The 27,962-nt window shown below is 35.7% G+C and overlaps 3 protein-coding genes across 6 annotated transcripts; 2 read left to right on the top strand and 1 right to left on the bottom strand.

The window, feature by feature from the left end:
- Nucleotides 1-49: 49 nt before the first annotated feature.
- On the bottom strand, nt 50-11,859 carry LOC306874286 (serine hydrolase-like protein). 2 transcript variants are annotated; one of them, XM_079424232.1, is made up of 13 exons: nt 11,674-11,859; nt 5,336-5,402; nt 5,035-5,178; nt 4,780-4,893; nt 4,403-4,444; nt 4,231-4,250; nt 3,836-3,910; nt 3,624-3,733; nt 2,883-2,962; nt 2,765-2,799; nt 2,392-2,468; nt 1,720-1,801; nt 50-1,630 (listed from the first exon to the last, which is right to left on the bottom strand). In XM_079424232.1, the coding sequence occupies exons 2-13, from the start codon at nt 5,391-5,393 to the stop codon at nt 1,484-1,486; spliced, it is 984 nt and encodes a 327-aa protein (XP_079280358.1). In that variant the 5' UTR covers nt 5,394-5,402; nt 11,674-11,859; the 3' UTR covers nt 50-1,483. The 2 variants fall into 2 exon arrangements, with proteins under 2 accessions (XP_079280358.1, XP_079280357.1); XM_079424231.1 differs by lacking the exon at nt 11,674-11,859 and adding an exon at nt 5,644-5,741.
- Nucleotides 5,931-9,141, top strand: LOC306873470 (trafficking protein particle complex subunit 5-like). 2 transcript variants are annotated; one of them, XM_079422790.1, is made up of 4 exons: nt 5,931-6,280; nt 6,933-7,081; nt 7,225-7,537; nt 8,154-9,141. In XM_079422790.1, exons 3-4 carry the CDS (start codon nt 7,268-7,270, stop codon nt 8,448-8,450), a joined length of 567 nt encoding a protein of 188 aa, XP_079278916.1. In that variant the 5' UTR covers nt 5,931-6,280; nt 6,933-7,081; nt 7,225-7,267; the 3' UTR covers nt 8,451-9,141. The 2 variants fall into 2 exon arrangements, with proteins under 2 accessions (XP_079278916.1, XP_079278915.1); XM_079422789.1 differs by having other exon boundaries at nt 5,931-6,833.
- LOC306874284 (mucolipin-1-like) lies at nt 11,163-27,573 on the top strand. 2 transcript variants are annotated; one of them, XM_079424229.1, is made up of 15 exons: nt 11,163-11,397; nt 18,604-18,845; nt 19,205-19,369; nt 19,619-19,775; nt 20,081-20,162; nt 20,255-20,351; nt 20,863-20,962; nt 21,050-21,156; nt 21,248-21,397; nt 21,510-21,611; nt 22,027-22,149; nt 22,961-23,077; nt 23,153-23,242; nt 23,590-23,720; nt 24,685-27,573. In XM_079424229.1, exons 1-15 carry the CDS (start codon nt 11,355-11,357, stop codon nt 24,719-24,721), a joined length of 1,743 nt encoding a protein of 580 aa, XP_079280355.1. In that variant the 5' UTR covers nt 11,163-11,354; the 3' UTR covers nt 24,722-27,573. The 2 variants fall into 2 exon arrangements, with proteins under 2 accessions (XP_079280355.1, XP_079280354.1); XM_079424228.1 differs by having other exon boundaries at nt 11,201-11,397; nt 20,863-21,156; nt 24,685-26,517.
- The last annotated feature ends 389 nt before the right edge of the window (nt 27,574-27,962 follow it).

The raw sequence follows: 27,962 nt of genomic DNA, 5'->3' as shown, positions 1-27,962 counted from the left end.
GAGCTGCTACATGACTCTTATACTAGCTCGAAGTGATCAACGCTTGACTGAATATACATAAAGCACATTTATAAACAAGCACACACAAATACAATCTCATCACAATAGCTCCCATTACACAGTTGTTGGTCTTTAGAGTATCATGCTATTGATAGTCTCAAATGTCAAGCAAAACTGAGCAGCACTGACCTACATATGAGCGCAAGACAAATGCAAGATGTGCAGCTTTCAGCAAAGCCTGAAGGAAATCAAACACACAGACACATTCACAGCAATCTGCACATTCATAAATACAGCGATGCAAACACACACAGTACAGTTCACACTATACATACATATACAGTATATATATATATATACACACACACACATATGCATAGTAGTTCAGGGGTCAGTAAGTTTTTTTTAAATAATACTAATTAATACAGCAAGGATGCATTAAATTGGTCAAGAGTGACAGCCGAAGCATTTATAATGTAACAAAAGATTTCAATTTTAAATTAATGCGGTTCTTTCATACTTTCTCTTCATCAAACAATTCTGAAAAAAGTGCAACTGTTTTCAGCATTGATAATAATGTCTCTTGAGCAGCAAATGAGTATATCAGAATGATTTGAGAAGGATCATTTGATACTGAAGACTGGAGTAATGATGCTGAAAATTCAGCTTTGGCATCATTTTAAAAATATAATAAAATACAGAAAGGAGTTCATTTAAATCGTAATAATATTTCCCAACATTATTGTCTTACTACTGCGATTACTGTTTTGTTAATATATGCATAAAAGCATCTTTCAAAAACAAATTCTTACAGACCATAAAAGTTTGAACTGAACATTAATTCATTTTAAAACCTGATTTAATTGTCTAAATACTTTTTTGGCCACTGTAGCTTTGGAATTTATAGTGACAGAACTATTATTTGCCCCAATAATCGCAAAAAAGTCAAATTACACAAATTTAATTATACACTTTAATCTTTAGTAAAAATGAACAGATGTTTTAGTTAACACTTCTTAACATTAACAGACATTTTAAAAAACCTTTTATGTGCATCACATATAGCCAGCTTCTCTTTGAGCAGATTCAATCTGGTAATGCATAACGCGATTCAGCACTAAACCCATTTTTTTTTTTTCCAATACCATTTTCAAAGTTTGTCAGCAGCATTTGTATTTTGCCAATTACACACCTGTCCAAGTCTCAAAAAGCACCATATCTACTGTGAGGTGTGAATGTGGTGGCATCATGCTGTGAGGGAGATTTCCATCCGCAGGGACTAAACCTCTTGTTAAAAATGGAAGGCAAATGGATAGTGCAAAATACTGGAAATATTCTGAAAGTTTCCTAATAAAACACCTTTTATAATTTGAAGGTTTTAGGTTTGTGATGCTTAACGTATAACAGTATAAAGAACTGGTTAATGGTATGAATGTTCTGTATCAGTATAGGCTACTTCATTATATGAATCAGCATGTGTGTGCTATAATTTGGAAGACTGGTTATTGCTAGATTCGCTCTCTGTTTTGTCAGGACTGTGTGACTGAAGAAAATCAGTGATTATGGAGGCCACGGACTCAGGTTTGTTGAGGTGAATATGATGATCCCCTTCCACATCAACAATGGTGACCTGAGAAGAATGAGAAAGGCATTTCTAGATAATACCATTCCAGACAGACATTTCGCACTTATGTTTGTTTGTATGTGCGCACATCTCACTTTTTGCTCAGTCCAGCTCTTCAGAATCTTATCGACACCTCCATCAGGTAGAACAAATGTTTTGAACAGGCCGTCTTTTGCCCTGAACAAAAGACACATCTTTGATTTTGAAATAATGAGGCAACGTATGTCACAGGACACAAATGCAGTCTGATAGTGTACGTAACTGACGTGTGGATAAAAATACAATGCATTTATAACTAGTTAATAATTTACTTCAGCCATACCTAACACGCATTTATACAATTGTTCGCAGATGCCACTTGGTTTATATATATCTTATTGATAGATAGGTGATATTCAGGCATTTTAAATTTAACTTAATGCTTTTGTAGGCCATGCAGTATATTTGAAATATTTTTCAGACTGTACATTTATTATAAGGTTATGATACCTAAACTGACATTTACCATTTAAAATGACTGATCTTCAACTTTTAGTTTTCATTTTGAAATTATTTAGATATAATAGCAGAGGGTTTAATATCTGCCAGTTATTAGTTTCTGGCCATAACATGAAAATAATTATCTTCTTTTCAGTACTATAAAGAATTTGAATAATGGTGCATCTCTAATTTTCAGCATTGTGCTTAAATGTGCACAGTGCTTCTCCTGAACATTATGAACACTTGAAGAACTTGAAAACTGTGTGTGCGTGTGTGTGTGAACTCACAACAGTATCATCACTGGGGCTTTAACTAGTGATATCATGTAGAGGCACTGTTCCATACTGTAATTCACAATGTTTTTCTGAAACAAAACCAAATATCACCAGTTGGCCAAAAAAGAGAGAGATTTCGAAAGAGAGAAAAGGAACAAACGTTTATCATCATGTGTATAGTGTGTTTTTATACGTTCCTTCATAAACACAACACATTTGTATAGAAGAAACCATGACAAAAAAAGGGAATAAACCACTGTATATGATAATATGAGTTTTTGGAAGATCTGTCACATGGGTCAAACAGTTACACTAAATCTGAAATCTTGTTATCGTGAATAAACCTGAATGTAAAGGAATGAATGAATATACTGAAATGGCTCACCAGGTTGATCCTGAAATCTCTGGTGAATACAAATCCTTCAAGAGAAAGGAAGTAATTTAGTTAAAAAGTGAGAAAATCTGGGTTCATAGAAAAAGTGTGCAATTGCTGCATGTATTACCTCCCTCAACTTCTCTGACCGCTCGCTCTAACAGAATGTCTGCAGACTGATCGGAAAGGGAGGGGTTTGCAGCCTTCAACCTAAAAGAGGATGATGATAATAATAAATTAGATTTTTTTTATTCATCAAATAATCTTGAAACTGTTTTCAACATATATAACAATAAGCTATGTTTCTTGAGCATTAAATTGGCATATCAGAATGATTTCTGAAGGATCATGTGACACTGAAAACTGGAATAATGATGCTGAAATTTCAACTTTGCAATCAATATAAGGTGGACAAATCATAAATCAAAACTTAAAAACGGCAAACATTTTGTTAGAGAAAAATATTTTGAAAAAAAGTTAAAAAAAAATTGAAGTTGGCATGAAATGCAATCACCTTTTCTTCCCTATTGTGACTTGATTTTATCCATTTTTATACATCATTCATAATAAACAACAATATTCCAGAAAAAAAGGACTGTAATTGAATTACAGTGCGATCCAGGCAGATAAAGTCTTTCAGTAAAATTATAATTTATTTAAAGACAAAAATTATAAATGATACAATTACAATTGTACTGAAAGACTTTGTCTGCCTGGATCGCACTGCATCAGATGTCTATTTTTAGAAGTCAGACCTTAAAATTGTGGGAAAGAACATATGGCTAAAACTCAACAGAATACAGAAAAACAAAAAAAGAAGACTAATGTGCTATACATTTGTGTCTGTAAATAAACATCAGGCATTCTTCACCTTTCTTTGGCTTTCTCATACGTGTACACCCTCTCTTTCCTCTCCTCCATCTTGTTGTCATACTGGATTTGATCATTTATCCCTTTCCTCATGTTCTTAAACATCTCAGTCTGAGGGAGGACAAATAAACATGTGGTGTTATCATTGCCGCATACATGTTGAATAAGAAGTCTTCTGTATGATTTACAGCTAAATGCTCCATTTATTGTTACCAATTGTGTTGGGAGGAATCCATAAGTATCCAGGAGAACTACAGTATCAACCATCTCTGGGTACAAGGCACTAAACTGGAAAACCAGAAGGAACATTGATTCTTAGTTGTTGCAAAACCAAAAATGTATCCGTTCAAGGACAGCATATAAAAACAATGCTAGGCCGCCTTAGGAAGCACAGGAAGATAGCAAAAAGTTAATAATTTTGCAAACTGTCGGACCTTTACTGCTCACCGTAACATTAAATCATTTAAAGACACTTTCATTTAAACTGCATCATTTTAGTATTGTGATATTATGTCAAATCTGGGTCATGAAGCAAAACCAGTTGAGAAACACTGTACTAAACAACTACAACATTTACAGAAATATGAAAAAATTATACTGATACTCACTATTCCTGCCACATTCCCACCTGTTAAAGAAACATCAAATAATAAACCCAAATAACTATCCCAGGTCAAAAACAGCTTCTGCTCATTTGAATGTGTTACTTATTTGTATTGTAATTTCACATATATTATGACCTGTCAGTGAATGAAGACAGCAGTAACAAAGCTGACTCACCCATACTATGGCTAATGATAGAGAATCGTTTCCACTGAAGAGCTGCATGAAAAAAAAAATACAAATATAGAACGATGTTTTGCCTTGAGATACATTTTAAGGAAACCAAGATAACAGGCTTGTTTTCATAGATTGTGTCTTGAATATAAGTTTTTTTTTGTCTTTCCACAAAAGCAGATTTTTTTCACTTGCTTATGCATAAAACAATTAAATTAAAAAGCCAAAATGCACTAAAATAAAACTAAATTAATTAGTGTTGCTTCTCAAGTACGTTTATCTCGTTTCAAGAATTATTCGATATTTCAACTTGAAAATAAGGCAAAATACTTTTTTGATGATTCATTACTGTTTGTAACAAAGGCCGAGTTGCTTCAAACCTTCTACAACTCGCCGCACATCTGCCACATACAAAGGGAAGTTGTAAAAGCATCCATCAGGCCTATGAGACGAGAGACCATGACCTGGAAAGTCAATGGCTACGAATCTCCAGTCTGGAAGAGATGTGGAAAAACAAAAGAGAACAGGAATTAATTTCACTTCAGTAATGTTTGTAGATGAGGTGTGTAAGAATGAATTTATCCATGTGGACCTTCATAATGTAAATAAATTCTCTGGACTCGGAAACACTATACCTTTAGGAAGCAATGGAATCAGGGTATTGAACGTCCCACAGTTGTCAGCCCAACCGTGCAAGCACAGCACGGGACGGCCATTAGAAGGACCCCAAACCTGACCTCTCATCTCTCCCCATGGGACAGTCATCCTGAACTCAGACGCTGTGTCGAAGTACAGAAGAGTCATAATTAAATTCATAACCATGTATATTCTAGAAAATATGAAAACTTGTGAACAGTGCTTCTTACATGTTTGAAAGTTAATTTTGATGATGAATGTTACCCAGCAAAATTTTCAATAAAAAAGACAGTTTCTTACCTGCTCTCCTCATCGTGTTTGTGGCAAAGTGTCTGAGGCTCGTGAAGGCAGGCAGCATTCTCACACCCTGCAGATTTAATTGAAAAATATATTTGTAAATTTTGGAGGGCACCCTAGCTTACACCTTATTCATTTGATCATGACATGCGAACACAAAAGTTTGCTGACTAACTTCACAGATGCAGAACAGACATGCAACTAAAATAATTTAACATATGAATTTCAGAAGCTTTTATGCTCCTAAATAGTCCAGGAACATTATAAAGAAATACGTCTATATAAAATACATGTTGATACGTTAAACTTACATCGAGATATATATATCGCCTGGTCTTCAAGTTCACTATTTAAGACAGAACATCAGACACTGTGAGCAAGGTGCAGCTTCTCCAGTGACTTTTAAATTATTTCAAAATAAAAGCCCTTGTCGCTGAATGTTAATTTCCCGAAAAATACATCTGGAAAATAAATAAAACAGAAATATATTTTTGAACTTTTAAATCTGATACACTACAAAACTTCACTCAAATACAAACAACGTGCTTCATTTACATTACTATTTCCTGTACAACTTTTATTTTGAAAATATCCGGTCACAAGGGAACAGGATGGATTGCTAAAAGGGAGGCACAAGTAGTTGGTGATATTGCAGATTGAGAAGTTAGCCCAACTGTGATATTATCCATGGATTTTTCCAATACCAAAAGTAGATTTTATATTACAAATAATAATTAAGAATGAGAAAGATACCCCTAAGAACATTATTGCACAGCAGTATTTAGATCAGTATTTTTACTGATGGTTCTAAAGACCCTATCTCTGCAGTATTTATTCCAAAGTTTCAAACTAGTATTAAGAAATGATAACTGATCATGTATCCGTGTATACTGCAGAATTACTTGCCATGGTGGTAGCACTCCAGTGGGTGGAGGATGTAAAACCAAGGTTAGTAGTTATATGTTCTGACTCTTAAGCAGCAATATCGAGCCTTGCAAGTGGAGTAAAATCATCAAGACATGATATATCAGATTCTTGCAAGTTTGTTAAGCATAAGTAGCTAATGTAAGCGGGTTCCTGCTCATGTGGTAGTGGAGGCCAATGAAGAGCTGAGCAAGCTCTTAAACACACAGAAATAGATATTCAAGTGACTCTTAGATTAAAGAGAAAATTTAAGAATTCATAAACAATGAATGGCAAGAAGTATGCAACTGTGATAGCAAGGGTAGACATATATATAATATTCAGCAGCAAGTAGGAAATGGAAGAAGTGTTTGTAGGAATAGGAAAAAGATAAAAGATACAATTATTTCTTGCATCCGAATAGGACATACTAGTTTAAATCAATCTCTTTTTAATATAGGAAAACAGGTCAGTGTATTTATTGTAATCAGGCTGAAACTATAGAGCATGTTTTAATAAACTGTAAGGTTTAAACTCTTTAAGGAAGTAAGAAATATAGGTGTTGAATCAAGTCTTTTGAAAAAGCATGCAGAACAAGGTAAAATATATGGTGCTATTATAAAATATATTAAAGGAATAGGACTAATCAGGAGAATTTACTAATTACTTCTTTAATTTTTTTAATTATTATTGTTAGTACTTCACACTCCAGTCCAGTTGGCGGCGGTAAATACACCAAAAGTTGGTTTGCCATCCGCCATAAAGCATCATTAGAAGAAGAACAAGGGAACAGTAAGCGTTTGCACTAATCGTGGCATCATCCGGAACTGAAACCCAAAACAGCAGGTAAACGCTAATACACAGTGAAATATGATTGTGATACCTGCTTTATAATATCCTAGTTTCGGTACAAGGTGGCTCGTTTGGCGTATTATTTATCTGCAAATTATAATATGCTGGATTATAACTCAAAACTGTTTATATTGCAGGACTTTTTGATTCAGATTGTGATTCGGTTTCGGTGTGGACGCAATGGAGGTCCGCTTCACGCGAGGCAAATCCGCGATCCTCGAGCGCTCGCTCACACGTCCCAAAACAGAGGTGAGCGTGAGTGCGTTTGCGCTGCTCTTCTCGGAGATGGTGCAGTACTGCCAGAGCCGTGTGTACTCGGTGTCTGAGCTCCAGGCCCGGCTGGCTGACATGGGTCAGGGGGTTGGAGCCAGCCTTCTGGATGTTCTTGTGATGAGGGAGAAAAACGGGAAAAGAGAGACCAAAGTTTTGAACATACTTCTCTTTATTAAGGTATTACTGTTTATTTGTTTTGCAGAGTGTAGATCATTTTTGATTACAGGAACAGTTCACCTAAAATTGAAATTCTGCTGAATCAAAGATGAGTTTGTTTCTTTATATTTGGAGAAATTTAGCATCACTTGCTCACCTCTCCAGTGAATGGGTGCCGCCAGAATGAGAGACCAAACTGCTGATATGAACATCATAATAATTCACTGAACGTCTTATGTTTGTAAGAAACAAATCCATTATTAAGCAGTTTTAACCATCACTTCTGGCCAAAATAGAAGTCTGTTATTTGTAATATTGCTGCTTCTTCTTCTCCTGTTGTCCTCTCACATCAAAATCCACCAATATATTTGTTTAGAACGGTTTTAGACTGTTTAACTGATGGACTGGAGTCATTATTTGTGGATGATTGTGATAACCCATTCACTGCAGAGGATTCAATGGTGAGCAAGTGATGTAATGCTAAATTTCTCCAAATCTGTTCTGATGAAGAAACAAACTCATCTACATCTTGGGTGGCCAGAGGGTGAGTACATTTTCAGCCTGTTTTCTTTTTTGCTGAACTACTCCTAAAGTTCACACAGCCTATAGTGTTAACTCTTTATTTCTTTCTTCCTAGGTAAATGTATGGAAATCATTATTCGGCAAGGAAGCAGACAAACTGGAACAAGCCAATGATGATGACAAAACGTACTACATCATTGAAAAGGAGCCTTTGATCAATGCCTACATTTCAGTACCTAAAGAAAATAGCACATTAAACTGTGCAGCCTTCACTGGTGGCATTGTGGAGGCTATTTTAACCCACAGTGGCTTCCCAGCCAAAGTCACTGTCCACTGGCATAAGGGAACCACGCTGATGATCAAGTTTGATGAGGCAGTCATTGCTCGTGATAAAACTCTTGATGGCAGATAGCAGATTGCTAAGCACATCGAGTCTCAAGTTTAGCCTTGAGTCTGGAGTCTCAGCATTGTTTTTTTTCCCACACATTTTTATAGCTTTGCTGACAAATTCACTGCATCTAGCACAGCTCTCAAAATAACTTCAAGACTGTCTCGAGCTGTCCCTCTTTTTTTAATGATGTTACAGAATATTGCTGAGGACAAGCCACATCAACACAGTCACATCACTAGTCCAGTTCAGTGTAAAATTATGTCTTTATTGATACGCTAATTGATTGATTGATACACTAATGAACTTTAAGATCATAATTTTTGGGTGTTCATTTTATAAATGTACCATAACAAGATGTTTATAAATTATAATAAATGGTACATTAAATCAGTATTGAATTTAGGCTTGGATCGCAGTGGAATTGAGTATCACTGCACTGATATTGAAAAAAAATAAATACACCTTTTAACTGTTAGTTGCTCAAAATTGTGCAGACACTGTACATATGTCAAAATCAAAACTAGTGCTTGCAGAGCTATATGCTCATAAACATAGATGTTTTATTTACAGTGTGAATTATATTTGGACTTGATTTTTGTATTATAGAGGATTGTTATGTTTGTTTCATTTGTTCACGTTGTTTCATTTTTCATCACACAATATAATAAAGTCTTTGTAAACCGCAAGGAGAGATGAGGAAATATTGTTCCTTAAAAATTATTCCATGTTAATATTTTCTGTGGAAATGTTGTACAGTAGTTACAATAGTAATTAGTAATACTTAGTATAATCCAGGTGATATGTGCAAATTTTGAGGTGATATGTCCACTTTTTCATAACATCATGAAACTTGGTACAATTGTACAGGTTCGGGCCCTGAACATATTCAGAAATGGAGCCATAGCAAAAACACCTCGTGGTTGCCATGACGACCATTTTACTTTCCGCCACAACCAAATTATGTATTTTGTGTCATATCTCCTGAACCAAACATGATGACACAGAAAAGGTGACGTCTACCCCTATGTTTTGATGGTCAAGGATTACAATTATATACAAAAACATAAACTGTTCAGATGAAGAGTTAATGGTGAAATCAGCAATGTGAGAAGGAATTCACAGCATTTACCAAAGTCCATATTATGGCTATCAATTATTTCTTTAATAACTAATATTTTATTCAATAGTACAATAAAAGATTGATTTAATTAATTATTAATTCGTTACATCTATATAGTGCTTTTATTGGTACTCAAAGCACTTTACATGGAAGGGTGAATCTCCTCAACCACCACTAATGTGCAGCATCCACCTGGATGATGCGACAGCAGCCATATTGCACCAGAACACCCATCACACACCAGTGTCCTAATATTTTATTCAATAGTACAATAAAAGATTGTTTTCAAGAATACAATCATTTATTTCAGAGATATGAAAAAAATTAGGTAGGTGGTAGTATGTTTCCAATACATTCTTGTTCTCTCTCAACAATGCTTTAACATCACATGCAGACGACAACGCAATCTTAAGCTGCGTCCTATCGGCAACTCTTCTGCTGCACCTCTGTCATTTTCTGTGGGTCTCCGGAATTGTCAGCCAGCTGTCAACAAACTTCATTCTGGCCATTGCTTCTCAGTCTACTCTTAGTATCTTGGGCTTGACCGAGACCTGGATTCGTCCAGAAGACTTCACAACCCCTGCTGTTCTCTCTAACAACTTCCCTTTCTCTCACACGCCCCATCAGGTTGGAAGGGTACTGGTCTTCTCATTTCTAATGATTGGAAATACTCACCCCACTCTTCCCTATGCAATAACAATTATTTTGAGTTTCATGGTAACAGCTCCTGTTGAACTGTTACCATAATAGCGTTAAATTTTAATGATTTATCGCCTTCCTGGTCAACTGGGCACCTTTATATAGGAGCTGGGTGGGCTGCTATCCTCATTCTCTGTGGATGGCAGACCACTTGTAGTCTTTGGTGACTTTGAAATCCAAATGCAAACTTCCACTTCCACTCCTAGCTTCATTCGATCCCAAATGGCTTACCACAAACTAAAAATCACAAACTATTCCCAGTAAGTTACTTGTTTAGCTTCACACTGATTCTTTAGCTCTGGTAAAAACAAGCTACAAAACAGAACAATATAACATTAATCTGTTAAACCTGTTCAAAGTTATAAAGCTATATTTGGTTGCAAGTTCCTGCTTCCATTTTCTCTGAAAGTTTTTTCCCCCTAACAGTCACTCAATGTGAGTTAAAACTAATAAATAACAAATACAAAATAATATATTATTCTGTATATATTAAAAAATCTAGCATGGTTCCAAACTGTTTTTAGCACAGTCAGAAAATTACCATGTTTTGCATATCATTTTAAATGCAGTAGTCGTTTTATTTTTCTTTTGTTTTGTTTTTTCATTTGTGAAACAGTTAAGAGAAAAACATATAAAACATAAGACAGCTGTAAATTAAACTTAATATAAAAATTTAATATGTTTTTAAATTGAATGCAATGCCATTTTTAAAATAGAGAAAATCAAATGGTACATTAGGGTATATTATCTGATTTATTTCAAAGTAAAATTGAGAATACATCCAAAAAAAAAAAAAAAGCCTTTTCCAGTATCACATATCACTTAATGTGAATAATACACAACAAGCTCTGTTTACAGTATCCACACGCCATGAAAGTTTTATGGCACCTCAGCAGCCTCTGAGTGCGTCACGTGATGCTGTGTTGTCACGTGACCTCTTCGGAAGTTGGCTGACTGTGCTGCTCGCGAGCGAGTGGACGCTTGTAAACATGCGGAGAGGAACCCTTCAATGATCCACTGAGGGCCAAAACAAGCCTGTAGAACAGAAGGTCCCGTTCTGCTGTGAATTAAACGGATTTTAATGCCGCTGATTTTAAACCGCTGACATGGCCGAGGTGGACGCGAATAAAGTCAATCATGTTTCCTTCGGTGAGTGATCTTGATCACGATTATGAACTAGATGCTGATTATAATGTTTATTATGGAGCCTTTCAGTGCATGGGGTGTTAGACCGCAAAAGTGGAAATATAATCCTGTGTTTTTTACAAAACAGTGCGTTTATTTTCTGTATTGTGATTGTTGTGCCTAAAAGTGCCTAGGATGTACAACAATATCAAATGTCAAACAGAGTCTGATTAAGCATTATTGATCACGAGCACAGAATCAGATTGGGTTTCATTGATCTGGAAGTAAATAAATAATTACCTGTTTTTGTATGTCGTTGCAAGTGCTATTATGATGAACTTGTACATGTACTTGTCATAAGCAGTCTTTCCTGTCCCACATCCTCAAAAGAGCTCAGAAATATTTAGTTTCGAGCGTTGTGCAAGCTTGTGAATCTTGGTTCATTATGCAGATTCGTGTGGTCACCATCTGTTTCACTTATTCAGTGTCATAACTAACAGTTACCATTGTTCAGCATACACCCCCCCAAATGCAAAGTAGAGATTTGTGTGGAGTTTTCAATGACTTGCATCTTCCCCTCAGTCCTAAATATTTGGTTACATCCTTGCGGATCCTGTTTGAGAATAGCCCTGTTTGATGTTTGTTGAAAGCTTTTGTGGTTTGGATGATTCAGTATTACATCACGAGGCTGTGTTGGTACATAGATTGTGTATGTGATTTATTTTCCACTTGTTTTCGGATTTTCTTCCTCATTTGTGTCACATTGACCTTATTCTTACAGTAACACCTCAATGGGCTTATGGAGTCATAAACGTTATTGGAAATGATTACTACATTTGCCAGCTGTTTTTATTTTCATTTCACCTGGTTTATAATGACCATAAAATCACTGGATGTGAAGAGAATCTAAAACTGGTCTACTCATCAAGAGCCAGTGAATCAGTTTCAGATATTTTGGAGTTGTAGATTGGAGGCGTATAGTTTTTAAACTATGTTTAACACCACAGTGTTGTTGTTTATTCTGATTGTTGACGGATCCTGTTGCACATTTTTCATGGTATTCAATTCTGAAATCCCACCATATTATTTCAATAACAATTTCATGGCCTAGTAGTTCAAGTTTGTGACTAAAATACAGTTATATGTTCAAACTAATAATGGTAAATTGGGCTGTTTTTAAGTAGCTAAACATTTGCTTGCTTTCTTTTTTCTTATTGTGAAAGAATGTTATTTTAAAAAAAGTCATTATAATCTTTAGCAACTAGTTCCCCCACTGAAAGGACTTTCTGCTGGTTATTTGATAAAGTTATAAAGTAAGTCAAAAACCTTTTATTATAGAAAATCTTAATTCAGTTTATTATGATGTTTTGCTCAAAAATATGTTAAATTATGGAAGTAAAATGGTTTGTGTTTACATACACCAATTCATGTTGTCTACGTTCACACAGACCACATTTTTGCATGTACAGCTTTTCAGTTGTTTTTCCTTGAAAAACATGCAATAGATGGAAATGTTCAGCTGTTGTGGTTGCATTTTTTGCAGTATATGAAAAAAAAAATGCTGCGCTCAAGTTAATTGAAGCTCAAATTTTAAACAAGACTTCTCTCTTTTTTTAACAAATGTCTCCTAGTTCTATATATACAAGAAAAATATCTTGAGAATATTTCATAATTAGTTTTTTCTAGTGTTGCACCAATTTATTTTATTTTTTTACTGAAACCAAAATAACAATTTTCATTTAGCTAAAAAAAACAAGCGAAAATAAATCAGTCATAGTACAGTTATTTGTCAATGAGAGGCATCTCAATATTTCAACCAAACAAATTTGACATATTGCTATTGTAACATTATATTTGGTCTCTGTGAAGTGTGTTCAGTCCACACAGTTTACAAGTTCAGCTGTTGTAGTTTATCCACATTTTGTGCACAAAAACATCTTTTGGTCAGTAATTGTAGCACTTTTTTGGTTGCTGAAATTTCAGTGCATCCCAAGTTTTTCATAATATAGTTGTGTGGCCTGTATGTATGTACCAACAGATTTGTTTGTGTTGTGTTTGCGTGTGGGTGTGTGGAGTACATGGGTGGCTCAGGCAGAACGACAAACCTTGATGTCATCTGTGATAGGGTTATTATAACATGCTGATAGTCAAACCCATGACTTATTATGACAGCAAGTGTGTGTGAGGAACTAATGTATGCCTGTGCTCCGAAAACATGCCTATACCTGTAAAACTGGAAGGATGAGATTTTTTCAGTTTATTTTTCAGCATTTGATTGACTCTATCAATTGTAGTCATTCTCCAGTGCTCATGAGCAGCCTCAGATGCCCACACCCACTGCAATTTTGCTGTGGAGATTCCTATCACTTCACTAGACTACATTGAAAATCTTCCTGTTATACAGTGAGAAGAATGTGGCGCATTTGAGGCATTGTGCTTTAAGGAAAGATTCCAGTAACTTGGCTCAGAGATTTGCTGCTAGATGAACAATGATGGTTTTGATTGGAGAGACCAATGAGAGCCAATAGGTAGAGTTTCATAAACACTCGCAGTCTCTCTCTATTTTTGCTTAATCATGCAGTCATCGGCAGGTCAGGTGTTCAAGAAAGTAAAGAAATCAGGGAAATCACATCAGTTTGGATACTCAGTGTGAACAGTACAGGAACTTAAAGGAACGCTGATTGTCTGTACTTTCTGCTCTGTGGTACTAAAACGGCATGAAAGCCCACACACGCTGCGATCATTCATCTCATTTAAGTGGCTGACTCACCTCCTTTTGCCTTTTGTATCTCACTTTCCGTTCAGCCTAGATTAGACGCTTTCACTCTGGATTGTGATTTATGAGGCATGAAAAATGTTGTTCCACCATATTTCCGTTACATATGTAGGCGTGTAGCTGTGTATAATTTGATTAATCTCAATAAAAACTAAATTAATATGGCATAGTGTCATTATCAAATTTTCAGTTATTTTAATCAAATAAATATATACGCAATACATTTGCTTAAACCATCTTCCCTTAATTTGTAATGAGAAGCACTTCACACTGTTATCAACAAGAGATTTAAGAGACCCTTCAGGTTTTTTTTCTTGATTTTTTTTATTGTACTGTGAAATATTGCAATATTAATAATAATTTTATTAATAATAGTAATAAAACAATAGAGTTTAATGTTTTTATTTTTAGTCATATGTAATCACAACATATTTGCCCAATTTTGTCCAGCCCTGCAAACACAGGTCCACAGTAGACCTTTTTAATTGAATTTTAAATCACAAACACACTGTATGTTTACGGCAATCAGCTTCAGCAGATTTTTGAGTTTTCTCAACTTGTTGTTTTGTTTATACAACAAAATGTTTAGAAAACTGATAAATCTCCTAAAATATAAGTTGAGAAAAAATCTGCTGAAGCTGGTTGCCTTAAACATTTAAGTTTGCTCAACTTTATTATTTTTTTTACAGTGCAGTTTTTATCAGAAAAATCATAGATTTTTCATCAAATCGTGCAGCCCTTGACAAACTAACCAGTCTTAAGCCCCTTACTATGACTTGCTATGGAGTGAAGCATTGAAGGGTTACTCCGCCCCAAAATGAAAATTTTGACATTAATCACTTATGAAGCGACGAGAATACTTTTTGTACACAGAGAAAATAAAAATAATGACTTTTTTCAACAATTCGTCTCCTCTCTGTCTCTCCGCGTCACCGTAGCGCTATTTTAGAGATTATCCACTGAACGCAAAATGCGTACGCTCTTCTGTATCAGCCACAACACAAAGATACGTATTATACGTGTATTTACGCTTTGATTTGAACGAAAATTGCACATCCTTGTGTTGAGGCTGACACAGAAGCGCGTACGCTGCTTGCGTTCATTGAATAATCTCCAAAATGGCGCTACGATGATGCGGAGAGACAGAGAGGAGACAAATTGTTGAAAAATTATTATTTTTATTTTCTTTGCTTACAAAAGGTATTACTACCCTGACGATGCTTTTAATACTTTTCTGGACCTCGACAGTGTTAATTACTTGGCAATCAATGGGACAGTCACAAGCTTCCCGGTTTTCGGGAAATAATTCATTCGGACGAAACTTACTAGAGAAGTGTGAAGTGTGACATAATATACCTCTGTAAATAAATACAATTTAAATTCACGTCTCGCACACTTTAATGCCCTTTGTATGGAATATATACGCTCACTTTGAACTGGAATCATGGCAGAATATCTGGTGATGTCACTTCACAGGGCACTTGTTACGGTCAAATAGAGCAACCGTTGGACGTGATAAGATATACATATGAAATGTGCAGAGCGGGGAGGGTGCGAGGACTGTAATTGGAAACCCTTGATGTAGCCTAATTTAATGTTGTCTCTGGTATTCTGCTCTTTGAGCGTATGTGCGTTCAGGGGGCGTGGCTTTGGACGGCGATTGCAGGGAGGGTGGGACGTTCGCTTTCAGTGCTATCAGGCTAAAGTTAGCATTTTCCGAGATCTCCTATTGCACCTTTAACATTTGCTGCATTGCAGGTCAACAATGTAGCCTTAACAATTTTTTGTTCTTTTCTAGAGGTCTTTGACAATCTGCCCAGTCTCAAGTGATCTCGCATCACTTTAAGGAAGACGCGCATCAGATTTCAAGTTTCGGGTTGTGCATGTATAGGTGATCTCTGTCTTGCTAAAGTAGACTGTAAGACTAAAGTAGTTCACGTCCTTAGGCTGTAGTTGAGACCATCTTGTCTTTCAGTCTGTCTGGTGATCCTAGTGTGAAATTTGATTCAAATTAAATTAAAGGGGTCATATGACGTTGCTAAAAAGAACATTATTTGGTGTAATGCAATGTGTTTATGCAAGGCAAGTTTATTTATATACCACATTTCAAACACAGTGGTAATTCAAAGTGCTTTACATAAAAGGAAGGGAAATAGTCATTAAAAAAATAATCACAACAATAAAAACAAGGAATTAAAAAAATAATAACCATAAAAACAAGGAAATGATATAGAAATTGATTTAAAATGAATTTAAAACAGTTAAGAATAGAAAATGATTATACATAAAATACAGTGCAACTAGTTCGGACATAGCACAGTGCTCATTCAACAAATGCACAGCTAAACAGATGAGTTTTGAGTCTTGATTTAAATGCGGCTAATGTTTTAGCACATCTGATCTCTTCTGGAAGCTGGTTCCTAGGGTTGGGCCGATAGATGATGCCATCGTCCATCGCCGATGGCTGATAGACATCACGATGTTGAGCCGACATCGTGATTACCCCCCACCATGCCCCCCGTAATCCGCCGCATCCCAATACTGTGTTTGGAGAGAAAATCACATGTACTACGGAACCCCTAAAGGGAATAAATACGAGATGGGAGGAAAATACATATTTCAATACTTTCTCTCGCAGTTATGTCATTGGGTAATTATACTCTATTGTATATAATTGCGGGCATCAGGGAGCCGCTATTATGCCTGGCATTGAAATGCACGATCACTTTTTAGTTTCACTTTCGAGATTCGCGATCGCTCGAGTTACTCTGTTTATGCTATGGAGCGGCAGTACTTACCACACATTTTACAAGATTAGATGTTTGTCAGTGATGTTGAAGATCTGCAAACCATTTGCCATGGTCCTCAGTCATCTCTTCTTAACTCTGTTTATGTGGTAAGTGAAATTTTATGTACTGTAATGAAACAGGCAACCGTTAGCAATCGTTATGTGTTTCCCATGTCTTTCTGAATATGGATTCACGCTTTGGGCACACCCCCTAAGTCCCCCCTCCCTCCCACCCCCCGATGTCATCGTCCATCTCGATGTTTCACTGTAGACATGGTCCGATGCCAATTTTGTAGGCATCGCTCAACCCTACTGGTTCCAACTTCGGGTGGCATAATAGCTAAAAGCAGACTCCCCTTGTTTTGTGTGAACCCTTGGTATTTCTAACTGACTCGATCCTAATGATCTGAGTGGTCTGTTAGGTTTATATTCAGTGAGCATATCTGCAATGTATTTATGTCCTAGGCCATTGAGTGATTTATAAACGAGTAAAAGTACTTTAAAATCAATCCTAAATGTAACTGGAAGCCAGTGTAAGGACCTGAGGACTGGTGTGATATGCTCAGATTTTCTGGTTCTAGTCAGAATCCTGGCAGCAGTGTTCTGGATGAGCTGCAGTTGTCTAATGGTCTTCTTGGGAAGGCCGGTGAGGAGACCATTACAGTAATCTACCCTGCTGGTGATAAAGGCATGAACAAGTTTCTCCAAGTCTCGACTGGAAACAAAACATCTAATTCTTGCAATGTTTTTGAGATGATAATATGCTGATTTAGTTACTGCTTTGACATGACTACTGAAACTAAGGATCAGAATCACCCCAAGTTTTTTGACTTGATTTTTAGTTGTTTAACCCCTAGAGTCAAGGTATGCATTCACCTTGAGAACTTCATCTTTGTTTCCAAATGCAATGACTTCAGTTTTCTCCTTGTTTAACTGAAGAATGTTCTGACACATCCAACTGTTCATTTCATCAATGCATTGGCAGAGGGAGTCAATGGGGCTATAGTCATTTGTAGATAAGGGCAGATATGGAGACATGCATCTTATATATGCAGTTTAAGGTTAAAAAAACACATTATTTTCCACATACTGCACATTATTATTGCTCCTCTATGCTCTGCCTTTCTGAAATGCGCCGTGTTGCATTGCGCCACGTAAACATTACCATGTCTGCATTTGTGATCGGAGAAACGACAAACTACAAGCACTACTCTAATGGTTAGACAGTCGGACTTGTAACCCAAAGGTCGCGGGTTCGAGTCTCAGGCCAGCAGGAATTGTAGGTGGGGGGAGTGAATGTCCAGCGCTCTCTCCACCCTCAATACCACGACTGAGGTGAGACCCTTGAGCAAGGCACCGAACCTCCAACTGCTCCCCGGGCGCCGCAACATAAATGGCTGCCCACTGCTCCGGGTGTATGTTCACTACTGTTTGTTTGTACACTTGGATGGGTTAAATGCAGAGCACAAATTCTGAGTATGGGTCACCATACTTGGCCACACATCCCTTCCCTTTCCTTTAAAAGAAGCATTTATTTGAAATAGAAATCTTTTGTATCATTGTAAATGTATAAACGGTCATTTTTTATCAATTTAATGCATCCTTAGAAAAAAAGTATTAATTTCACTCAAAACAACAACAACAAAAAACTCTCTTTCTCTTTCAGAAGAGGATAGGCTACTGTTTCCGGTAAATGGCTATGGTTCGAATGACTGCAGGGATGAGTATAGCAACCCCAGGCCGTCTCCGGTAACATGTGGCTGTATAGGTGCTGACCAAGAAGAGGAAGAATTGTGCAGGAAGTTAAAGTATTTCTTCATGAGTCCTTGTGAAAAGTACCAAGCCAAAGGCCGAAAACCTTTTAAACTGGTGTTGCAAATACTGAAGATTGTTATAGTAACTGTACAGGTATTTCAATTACTCTCTTTTCTTAGAATTTATTTCTACAGCTCATATATGCATCCCACAGCTTTGCAGCATTGCAGCTCAGAGTTTTACCCCCAAATTATTCTTTAACCACAATGACATGCTACTGTGGGCCCATCTAAATTACCCTTTGGTTTTGCACTCTGAAATATCACAGAGTTTAATAGGTTGGCTAATAAGCATGAATTTCTCTTGTAGAGTTTTAAACCAAATAAACAGCTGACTGATACACAAGAAAAAATAAATATATATACACAGCCAATGTTTGGTCCCATTTGGCACAGATCACTTGTTATTAAAAATGATTTCTCTCTCTTTTTGTGCTGTTTCATTACGTCTAGCTGGTACTTTTTGGCTTAAGCAATGAGATGTCGGTGACGTTTAAAGAGGAAAACACAGCTTCATTTAAACACCTTTTTCTCAAAGACTACGATGATTCAAATGATGCGCTTGCTGTTTACACACAGAGCGATGTTTATGACCACATGTTTTACACAATAGAACAGGTAATGTATCAATTTACTAATTCGTATGTTTTGAGGGATATATTTGCAGTGTAGTCATAAGACATGTTGGCTTATGTTCAGCCTCTGTCTTGTTTGTTTGGCTGTATAACTGCTTAAGTGTATTGTAAATGCATATATACTTTTATGCACAGCAGCTATTCTGCTTTTCCCAGCTGGAGTTTGGTTATGTGTGGTCATGTTTATTTTTAACACCTTATATAACGTCTATTCTTTTCACTTGTCTTTCAGTACCTGTCCTTGCCGGAGACGACAGTGGGCCGTTATGCATATGTGTATAATGTTGGTGTGAATGGAAGTGCGCTCTCTCTGTGTCAGCAGTATTTTAAAAAAGGCAGGATCGACCCAGCTAACGACACCTTCAACATCGATCCGCATGTGGTTACAGGTGACAGTTTCCCAGCCTCTTTTTCATCCCAAGTTTATTCCCGTTCTGATTTTAGTCCTTGTTTTAACCATAACAGACGTTAGGATCAAGGCAAAGACTTAAGGAACCTGAAATATTAGTTTTCTAGCACTAAATTCATGATTCATTAAATGACGAACTTGATGAAACTAAAAGATCTTGTTACTTCCTCTTTTGCATGTTGTTATTACTTGCAGTTCCTTGTATCTGTGTGTACCACAGGAATCACTTTCAAAAATATATCTAAAAGTTCAGTTGGTGATGAATTTCTCTCTTCCTCTCTGTAGACTGTATTGGAGTGAACCCTTTGTCCACTCCCACAGCAGGTCTGGGCCGTGATTACAGGAACTTCACCCTCAAGTTTCACAAGCAAGTTAAACAGGGTTTTTTAAATACAGGTTTCTTCTCAGAAATTTGAATTGATAATCTAAAACTCTTAATATCAACACACTCTCTCTCAGGCTCATTAATGTCACCATACAGTTCCAGCTGAAGGCTATAAATCTTCAGACCATCATCCACAATGAAATTCCTGACTGTTACACATTCTTTATTACCGTGAGTTTCCACATAAAATGCTACTTTCATCCCCCAAAAAATGGACAATTGGAATTTTGTTTCGGTGCATAACTAGTAATGTCATAAATTTCTATATATTAAAAATGTTAGTTTTGCATTTATACAATTAGAAATGTATATGGAGAAAATGCATATATAGATCTCATTTATATAAAAATATATTCCTTAGTTTTCAGTAGTGTCTAGATTTTGTTTCCAATTTGCCAAGTGTGTTAGAGTGCATAACCAATAGTTTTTCTCATATATATATATATATCATAATCATATTTATTTAGCATTCTAAAATATGAAAATACATTATTTTATTTTAAATGCCTATAAAAGGAAACGATATGTAATTTTGACCCAGTGAGTCTACATTTTCTTTTTCCTGTTTGGCCAAGTAATTAATTTTTTTGTGCTTAACTATCAACTTTTGATAGTTATGCACAAAATATGCACTCAGAATAATTTGATATACTGTATATAATTGGCCCTGTTTTATGTTCAGATTCTGCTGGATAACAAAGCCCACAGTGGTAAAGTTAAGATCAGTCTTGATAATCAGGCCTCCATTAAGGAATGTAGAGACCCCAGTGTGTCTGGACACCGTAAGACTCCACTACCCCACATATCATTTTTTACATTGTGGATATTCATTATATATGCTTGTACTTATGCTGTCTCTCTGTTTCCAGCTGATAGTTATGCTCGTGTGTGGTTTGATGTGGCCGTTATGGTGGTTTGTATTCTCTCTCTGCTCCTCTGTGGTCGCTCGATCATCAGAGGAATCATTCTTCAAAATGTAAGACATTGTATCGGACAAATCTACATTAATGTGACAGTGATTAAATAGCCAATCCTGTGCTAACATTCTCTCTTGTATTTCTCTTCAGGAGTTTGTAAAGTACTTCAGGAGCTCTCTGAAGCGTGATGTCTGTTGGGGAGACAGAATGGAGTTTATTAACGGATGGTATATTTTGCTCATCATTAGCGATGTGCTCACTATCACAGGCTCCATTATCAAGATCGGAATTGAGTTAAAGGTCAGTCAGTGCAGAAAATGGAAATTCTGAAACATTTCTGTGTATGGAGGCATTGCATTGGGTCGCCACAATCAGCAAGTGTTATTTCATGATATTTTGTTTCAACCCTCAGAACCTCTCATCCTACGATGAGTGCGGGATCCTCCTGGGCACCTCGACGTTATTGGTTTGGGTTGGAGTTATTCGCTACCTCACCTTTTTTCAGAAGTACAATGTGAGAAACAAACACACCCACACACCAGGCTATTTTTTATATTATTTTGTAAATTATTTTTAACAATGTTGCTTCTAGATTTTCACTATCAGCTGAAAATAAATGTAAAATTCCTGCCTAACCTTATTCATACTGTGCATTTAAAATATTAAATATAATTGAATATATTTGAAATATATCACTACAAAGCCCGGAAAAATTTACTACACTTTGAAGAACAGTATTGTAACAACTATATTCTTTTTTTGTACATTTTTTATTTTTGTGCCATTCACTCTATTATTAAATTATTATTATCACTCTATTATTACTAAATGCACCTGAAATATCACCACATCTCTAGTGGAGATTTGCTTGTGAAACAACTTTTTTAGGATGTGGATTTTATGTACTGTATGGTGTTTTCCTTTCTCAGATTCTCATCATCACTTTACGAGCTGCATTCCCTAATGTGATCCGTTTCTGTTGCTGTGTGGCGGTGATCTACCTCGGTTATTGCTTCTGTGGGTGGATTGTGCTGGGACCCTACCATGTTAAGGTACACAAATTCAGTATAATTCAAATAATTCAATGTGGTAGCACATGGAACATGTCCCGAAAAAAAGGCAAAAAAAAATGTGTCCAGTTGGTTGTCAGAAGTATTCCCCTTTCTCTAGGTGAATGTGTTGTCAAGTTTACATTTTTTAATTTAGCAATATGTCATTTTCTTAATTTCCTTTTTAACTTTTTTTGACAAAAGTGATTTTAATTTCATACATGCTGCGATGCAATAAAATTCAGAGAAATCCAAAAGAGAGAATGTTTTTAGAGAATGAAGAAAAAAAAAAGCGTATGTAGTACTTTATACTGTTAATGTCATTCAAACATTCAATGAGATTTTTTAATTTTTTGGGAAAAAAAAACATTCTGTTATTCAGCAAGGATGCATTTAATACAGTAAAGACATTTATAATATTATAAAAGGTGCTGTCCTTTTGAACTTTTTCACAGTAGTATCACAGTTCCCCTAAAAATATTAAGCAGCACAACTGTTTTAAACAGTGATAATTAAAAAAAATCTTTCTTGAGCAGCAAATCATATTAAAATGATTTCAGAATGATCATGAGTCACTGAAGACTGGTGTAATGATGCTGAAAATTCAGCTTTGAATCACATTAATGAATTACATTTCATTTTAAAACATATTAAAATAGAAAACAGTCATTTATATTGTAATATTACTGTTTTTACTGTATATTTTACTAAATAAATACAGCCTTAGTGAGCATATGAGACTTTCAAAAACATGTACGTGTCTTCTCTCTCATTACAGTATGTGGTGTTGATCATTTTTGTTTTGTTTCCTCAGTTCCGTTCTCTCTCACTGGCGTCTGAGTGTCTTTTCTCTCTAATCAATGGAGATGACATGTTTGTGACCTTCAGTGGCATGCAAGAGAGCAGCATGCTCGTCTGGGTCTTCAGTCAGGTGAGTTTCACCTTCATGTCCTCACACAGGTGCCTACAGGATTCAGTGCAGTAAATATACTCTGTTTCTTTGCAGGTTTACCTCTACACGTTCATCTCTCTGTTCATTTACATGGTGCTCTCTCTCTTTATCGCTCTTATCACTGGAGCTTATGAGACCATCAAGGTAAGAGTGAAAGACGAGGCAGATGCAGAGATAGAAAAGAAAAACATGTTTTTGTTCTTGATATACTCTCACACACACATGCATATACAAACATACGTCTTTGTAAAATAACAATTTAACCATAGAATTTATATAATTTATTTGCATTTAATGGCTATTTTCTAAAATCAGTTTTACTTCATTTTTCTTAATTATCTATTTTTGTATTCCTGTTATTGTAAATCATCAGTATTTTTTTCCTGATTAACTCAGAAAAGTGTTATATGTGGCATGTAGTAAAACGAAATGTGGAGTAAGATACAAACATCTTGATCTTAGTGACATGATATCCTTTCATTTCCATTCAGCATCAAACTCAGGAGCCTGTCCATATCACTGATCTGCATGCGTTCATCGCTGAGTGCGCTGACACACCCAGCTCTGGAAAGTTCCGCGGCATCGAGACCTCGCTGTGCTCTTTCTTCTGCTGCTGTGACAGGTGTGTCACCATAGAAACAAAGAAAATGCCTCTTAATATCGGCAATCACAAATTTAACCACCACTAATTAACACAAAGGCAATTTTTCTTTGATAGCACCAAACTGATCATATTTGTAAGAAAATCAACCTAATGAACCATCTTATAGTTGTTACTATACAATAAAGTCAGCGTGAAATGAAAATTCACCCTATCTATTTTCTAAATGCATATTATAGATCAGTGCTGGGAAGGTTACTTTGAAAACGTAATTGGTTAAATATTACAAATTACCCTATTTAAATATTAATGTAACTGATTACATTTGATTACTTTTTGATTACTTTAGTACCACTTTTTACTTTGAGATCGTTCTGATGTTAAATAGAGATTTAAAATCACTACAAGAACTAGTTTAATAGCTGTGATGTTGTTTTTGAAATCAAATCTTTGTATAGCTATGTCAGGAAACAATGGCATCTAACAATGCCTTAGAAAAAAACTGTTAATCTTAAAAAAATAAAACGCATACCTGCCTTTAAATGGCAGGAGGCACCGTGCACATCAGAAACAAATTAATATTATTCAACATATCCTAGCTTTTTACAGAAAAATGAATTACAAAGAAATATAGCAAGTAACACATGAAATTTTGAAGTTGAAAGACTGAAATAGTATTTTGTTTTAAAACAATAATCTTTGTTTTATTACAAATTTGAAAAATCTTTTTTTACAGTGTACTTTGAGTGCAACACCCAAATCTCAATATCCAATCAATAACTGATGCATAGAATAAAGTCCTCGTCTTACATTTTCTGTTTTCAATAATCAGTAACAATATAGAGGAAAAGATTTGTCATCGCGACTTTAAACGGTGATAGGATTTTTTTTAACATGAAATACATTTCAGCATAAAAAAAATGACACGCTTGTCTTTGTACTATAACTGAAGGCTGTAATCATGTCTGTTGGTGTAACCCTGCAGAACCACCACATATGAGGACGTCCACCTGGTCAACTAGTAAAGGCATGGGACTTTATGCCTCAAGACTAAACCTCCCTCTGCTGGTCACACTGTGGTACTGCAACAGGAAGGAAGCCAGTGGCAATGAGAGGAAACCTCCAGACAAAATACCCAAGAAGTCACTGCCACTTCACTTCGGACCTTATGAAGAGAAGAGCACATATGAGTTTTACAAAAGAATCGCTCCAGTCTGGGATCATTGAAGTTTTACCTCAACTTATTCATGGTTTTAACTTAATTCTGGAGGTTGCTAAAGGAAGCCCAGTACTATCTATTAATCTATGTGGATAAAAACACTAAAACATTTAGAATTGGGAGAATATTAGACAGATAACAAACTGCACACTTGCAGGCGATATGTACAGTAATCATTCCCTGACTGTTGATCCCAATATGTTCGTTCAGTGCACATGCTGTGGTGTGCAAGTGGGTCATCAGACAGTGGTCAGTGATTCATAACTATTGCTGTTTGTTCTGTTCGATAGTTTTTATGTCTTTGAGTAACGTCTAGTCATGTGTAATGTCTGCATCAGAAGGAGACTGAACTGGCAGGCCTAAGCATTTTGCTACAGCAAAAGATGAGGAGACCATGTGATTAAATCTCTTATTCAGCATTTAGAGCAGAAACAGCACTCACTGGTGTCATAATATCATCTCCACTTACCCATAACAAAAATACATGCTCTGCTAGAATGAATTCACACCCAGAATGCCTCAGAAACGTAGTAGACTTAACACTTTTGTGTGTGTAGAGCTGGCTATAATTTGGAAAGTAATACCTCATTATTGAATCGGACTACTTTTTACCAGTAATGACACCTCCATTATTTTATTCCATACAATTTGTTTTATATGCAAACAGAATCAAATGCATACTGTAACTTGAAATCTTATTTTATAAATGATATTAGACAGCCTTAACCTTGATGATTTAGTATTTTATAGAGAAATACAGACTTTTACGGCCACCCTTCATCAGCTTTGTTTTAAAACAGAGGCCTTCAAGAATTCCATTATAATAAGATTACAATAAGATGAGGTCATTGTGTTCTGTTACCATGGTGACATAATAGAACAATAGAACTTATCAAAAAAAAATGCTTGACCCATGCATGACTCTCACTTCAGAGGACAAACAAGCCTAATTTTATCTTTTCCATTATACTTGACTGATAAGAGAAGGAAGAATAAATATTTGAATGCTAGGGCCTGTGCAAGCCATTAACTCTAGTACAGAGTAAGTGGGACCAGTTATATTATTTTGTTGTCAGTGGATGATGATGATGATTTGATTCTCCTATTACTATTTCTATGATATTTTAATGTGTGATTCAATCATGTTGTAGTGTAGTGTTTTATTTACATCGTGTTGGCTCTGATGCCTTTCTGTTTTAAATGAACTTAAAGCGCACAATCTGCAAACAGACCACGCTTTCTATTACTAACATGTGAAGCTACACAGTGATATTGTTCAGAAAAGTCACATCACATCATGTTTCATATTTCATTTTAGCCTGATGAATTGTGTTTTTTAATGTTTTGTAATGGAAAACTTGACAATGACAGCACAAACTGTATGTAGATAAAATGTAGAAGAATCTACTGACTTTTCAAAGTGGAGGATTTTTAATTTCTAGATTTTTCTTTTATTTGTTTTAAACACTTGTATAAGTGTAATTGCACATTCTGTCCAAACTTTGGTTTTGACAGGGTCATATATTTTTTCATGTTCACATGCATTTGTTCAATACAGAGATTTTCTAAAGTCTTTATAATATAGACATTTTTCCTTTTCCTGTTGTTGTTCCACATAAGAGTAAATTAGAAAACACTTTTTAAACTGTATTGACCACCAATCATGTACATATTTCCTTACTATACCATATGACCACTAGGTGGTACAAATAGAGTATTTTACCACAAATGAAAGTGGTGTCTGTGGCACCTAAATTGCACTTGTAAAATATGAAAGTTGCTTATTTAGGCAATATTTGTGTATGCGTAATAGGGAAGTTTGAATAGCTGGTCTAAATAGGTGCACTAATCCAATGCACATTGTCTGAAACCACAGTAAGAGATTACACGTGCTGTTAAACAGATGCTGATCTCAGACCTGCGGCTATTCTATAAAGGCCGGCTTTCCTATTCTCAATCTGCGGTGGGACTCTGAATATGACCCACACCCAGCTATTCGAACAGAATGAGTTAACAGGAAGAGATTTAATTTAACCTCCTCAATAAGCTCATTGTAATCATATACAGGCAGGTTTTACAGCACTATAACAAGAAGATAATCTTCTAAGGCTTAATTTTGACTGATTTCTTTATTCATTTTATCCAGAACTACTACTGTGATGGTGTCTAATGTGCTTACATGTTCACAATATCTTACTTATATTTTACGTTAACCTTATCGTAGGGGTGAGGATAGCAAATGCCAGACTTGTGCACATTAAAATGGTAGGGGATAATTCATAATGCTAATAATGTTGAAGTCACGTGACCAGCTGTATAATAAAATTAACTAGTCGGTAGCCTATTTACCAGACTTGTGCGCCTTAAAATGGTAGAGGATAATTAATAATGGTGCTATATGATTGGCTCCATAGATTTAAATTTGCATATTAAATACAAAGCTGATCTTGAAAACTAGACAAAAAGGGCAATGTAGTATAGAACAGTGCACAGCTGCAGGCCTGAGAGAATCACATTACTTGTGATGGGGTAGAGACTGGGCTATTGCTTATTTTACGAGGTTTTCTATGTTCCTCTTATGTATGTAAACAATAATCAAGTGTTGCTCGTCCATCAATGACCCTTTCTTTGTTTAATAGAATGGTGTTTGCTGTCATAATGTGTGTATGAGTGATTTTTCTCTGCCTGAATGCTTTGGGAAAACAGCTTTTTGTGGACAATTCAATCCCTGCTCTCTTTCTCTTCTGCTGTTAAGGAACATACATTTTCATAAGGAAGTGAAATTATTCTAAATCATTTTCTCAAGGACAGATGTCCATGTATATATTTTTTTTAATTTCCAAAATCATCAATCACACTTGCACAAAGATTAGAGCAAAGACAAACAATATTCCTTTTGTCATATTGCTGATAATTAACCCTTTTTTAATGTCATTTTATGTAATTTTTATGGCAGATACAATCTATAAAATTGCAAATAAAGACAGTTTAGACCTAATTGTGTTAACATGTAGGACATACATTAATATTGTTTTTATATTTTT

Source organism: Barbus barbus (assembly GCF_936440315.1).
Source record: "Barbus barbus genome assembly, chromosome: 8".
NCBI lineage: Eukaryota > Metazoa > Chordata > Actinopteri > Cypriniformes > Cyprinidae > Barbus > Barbus barbus.
This window is presented reverse-complemented; position numbering and strand designations above follow the sequence as displayed.

Excerpts from the sequence above, each read along its gene's own strand:
- LOC306874286 (XM_079424232.1), bottom strand. The coding sequence starts at position 5,393 with ATGCTGCCTGCCTTCACGAGCCTCAGACACTTTGCCACAAACACGATG. Across the intron at positions 2,963-3,623 it reads TATGAGAAAGCCAAAGAAAG|GTTGAAGGCTGCAAACCCCT; the intron begins GTGAAGAATGCC and ends ATCCTCTTTTAG. Across the intron at positions 1,631-1,719 it reads AGAGCTGGACTGAGCAAAAA|GTCACCATTGTTGATGTGGA; the intron begins GTGAGATGTGCG and ends CATTCTTCTCAG.
- LOC306873470 (XM_079422790.1), top strand. The coding sequence starts at position 7,268 with ATGGAGGTCCGCTTCACGCGAGGCAAATCCGCGATCCTCGAGCGCTCG. Across the intron at positions 7,538-8,153 it reads ACATACTTCTCTTTATTAAG|GTAAATGTATGGAAATCATT; the intron begins GTATTACTGTTT and ends CTTTCTTCCTAG.
- LOC306874284 (XM_079424228.1), top strand. The coding sequence starts at position 11,355 with ATGGCCGAGGTGGACGCGAATAAAGTCAATCATGTTTCCTTCG. Across the intron at positions 11,398-18,603 it reads AGTCAATCATGTTTCCTTCG|AAGAGGATAGGCTACTGTTT; the intron begins GTGAGTGATCTT and ends TTTCTCTTTCAG. Across the intron at positions 21,157-21,247 it reads GAGGAATCATTCTTCAAAAT|GAGTTTGTAAAGTACTTCAG; the intron begins GTAAGACATTGT and ends ATTTCTCTTCAG.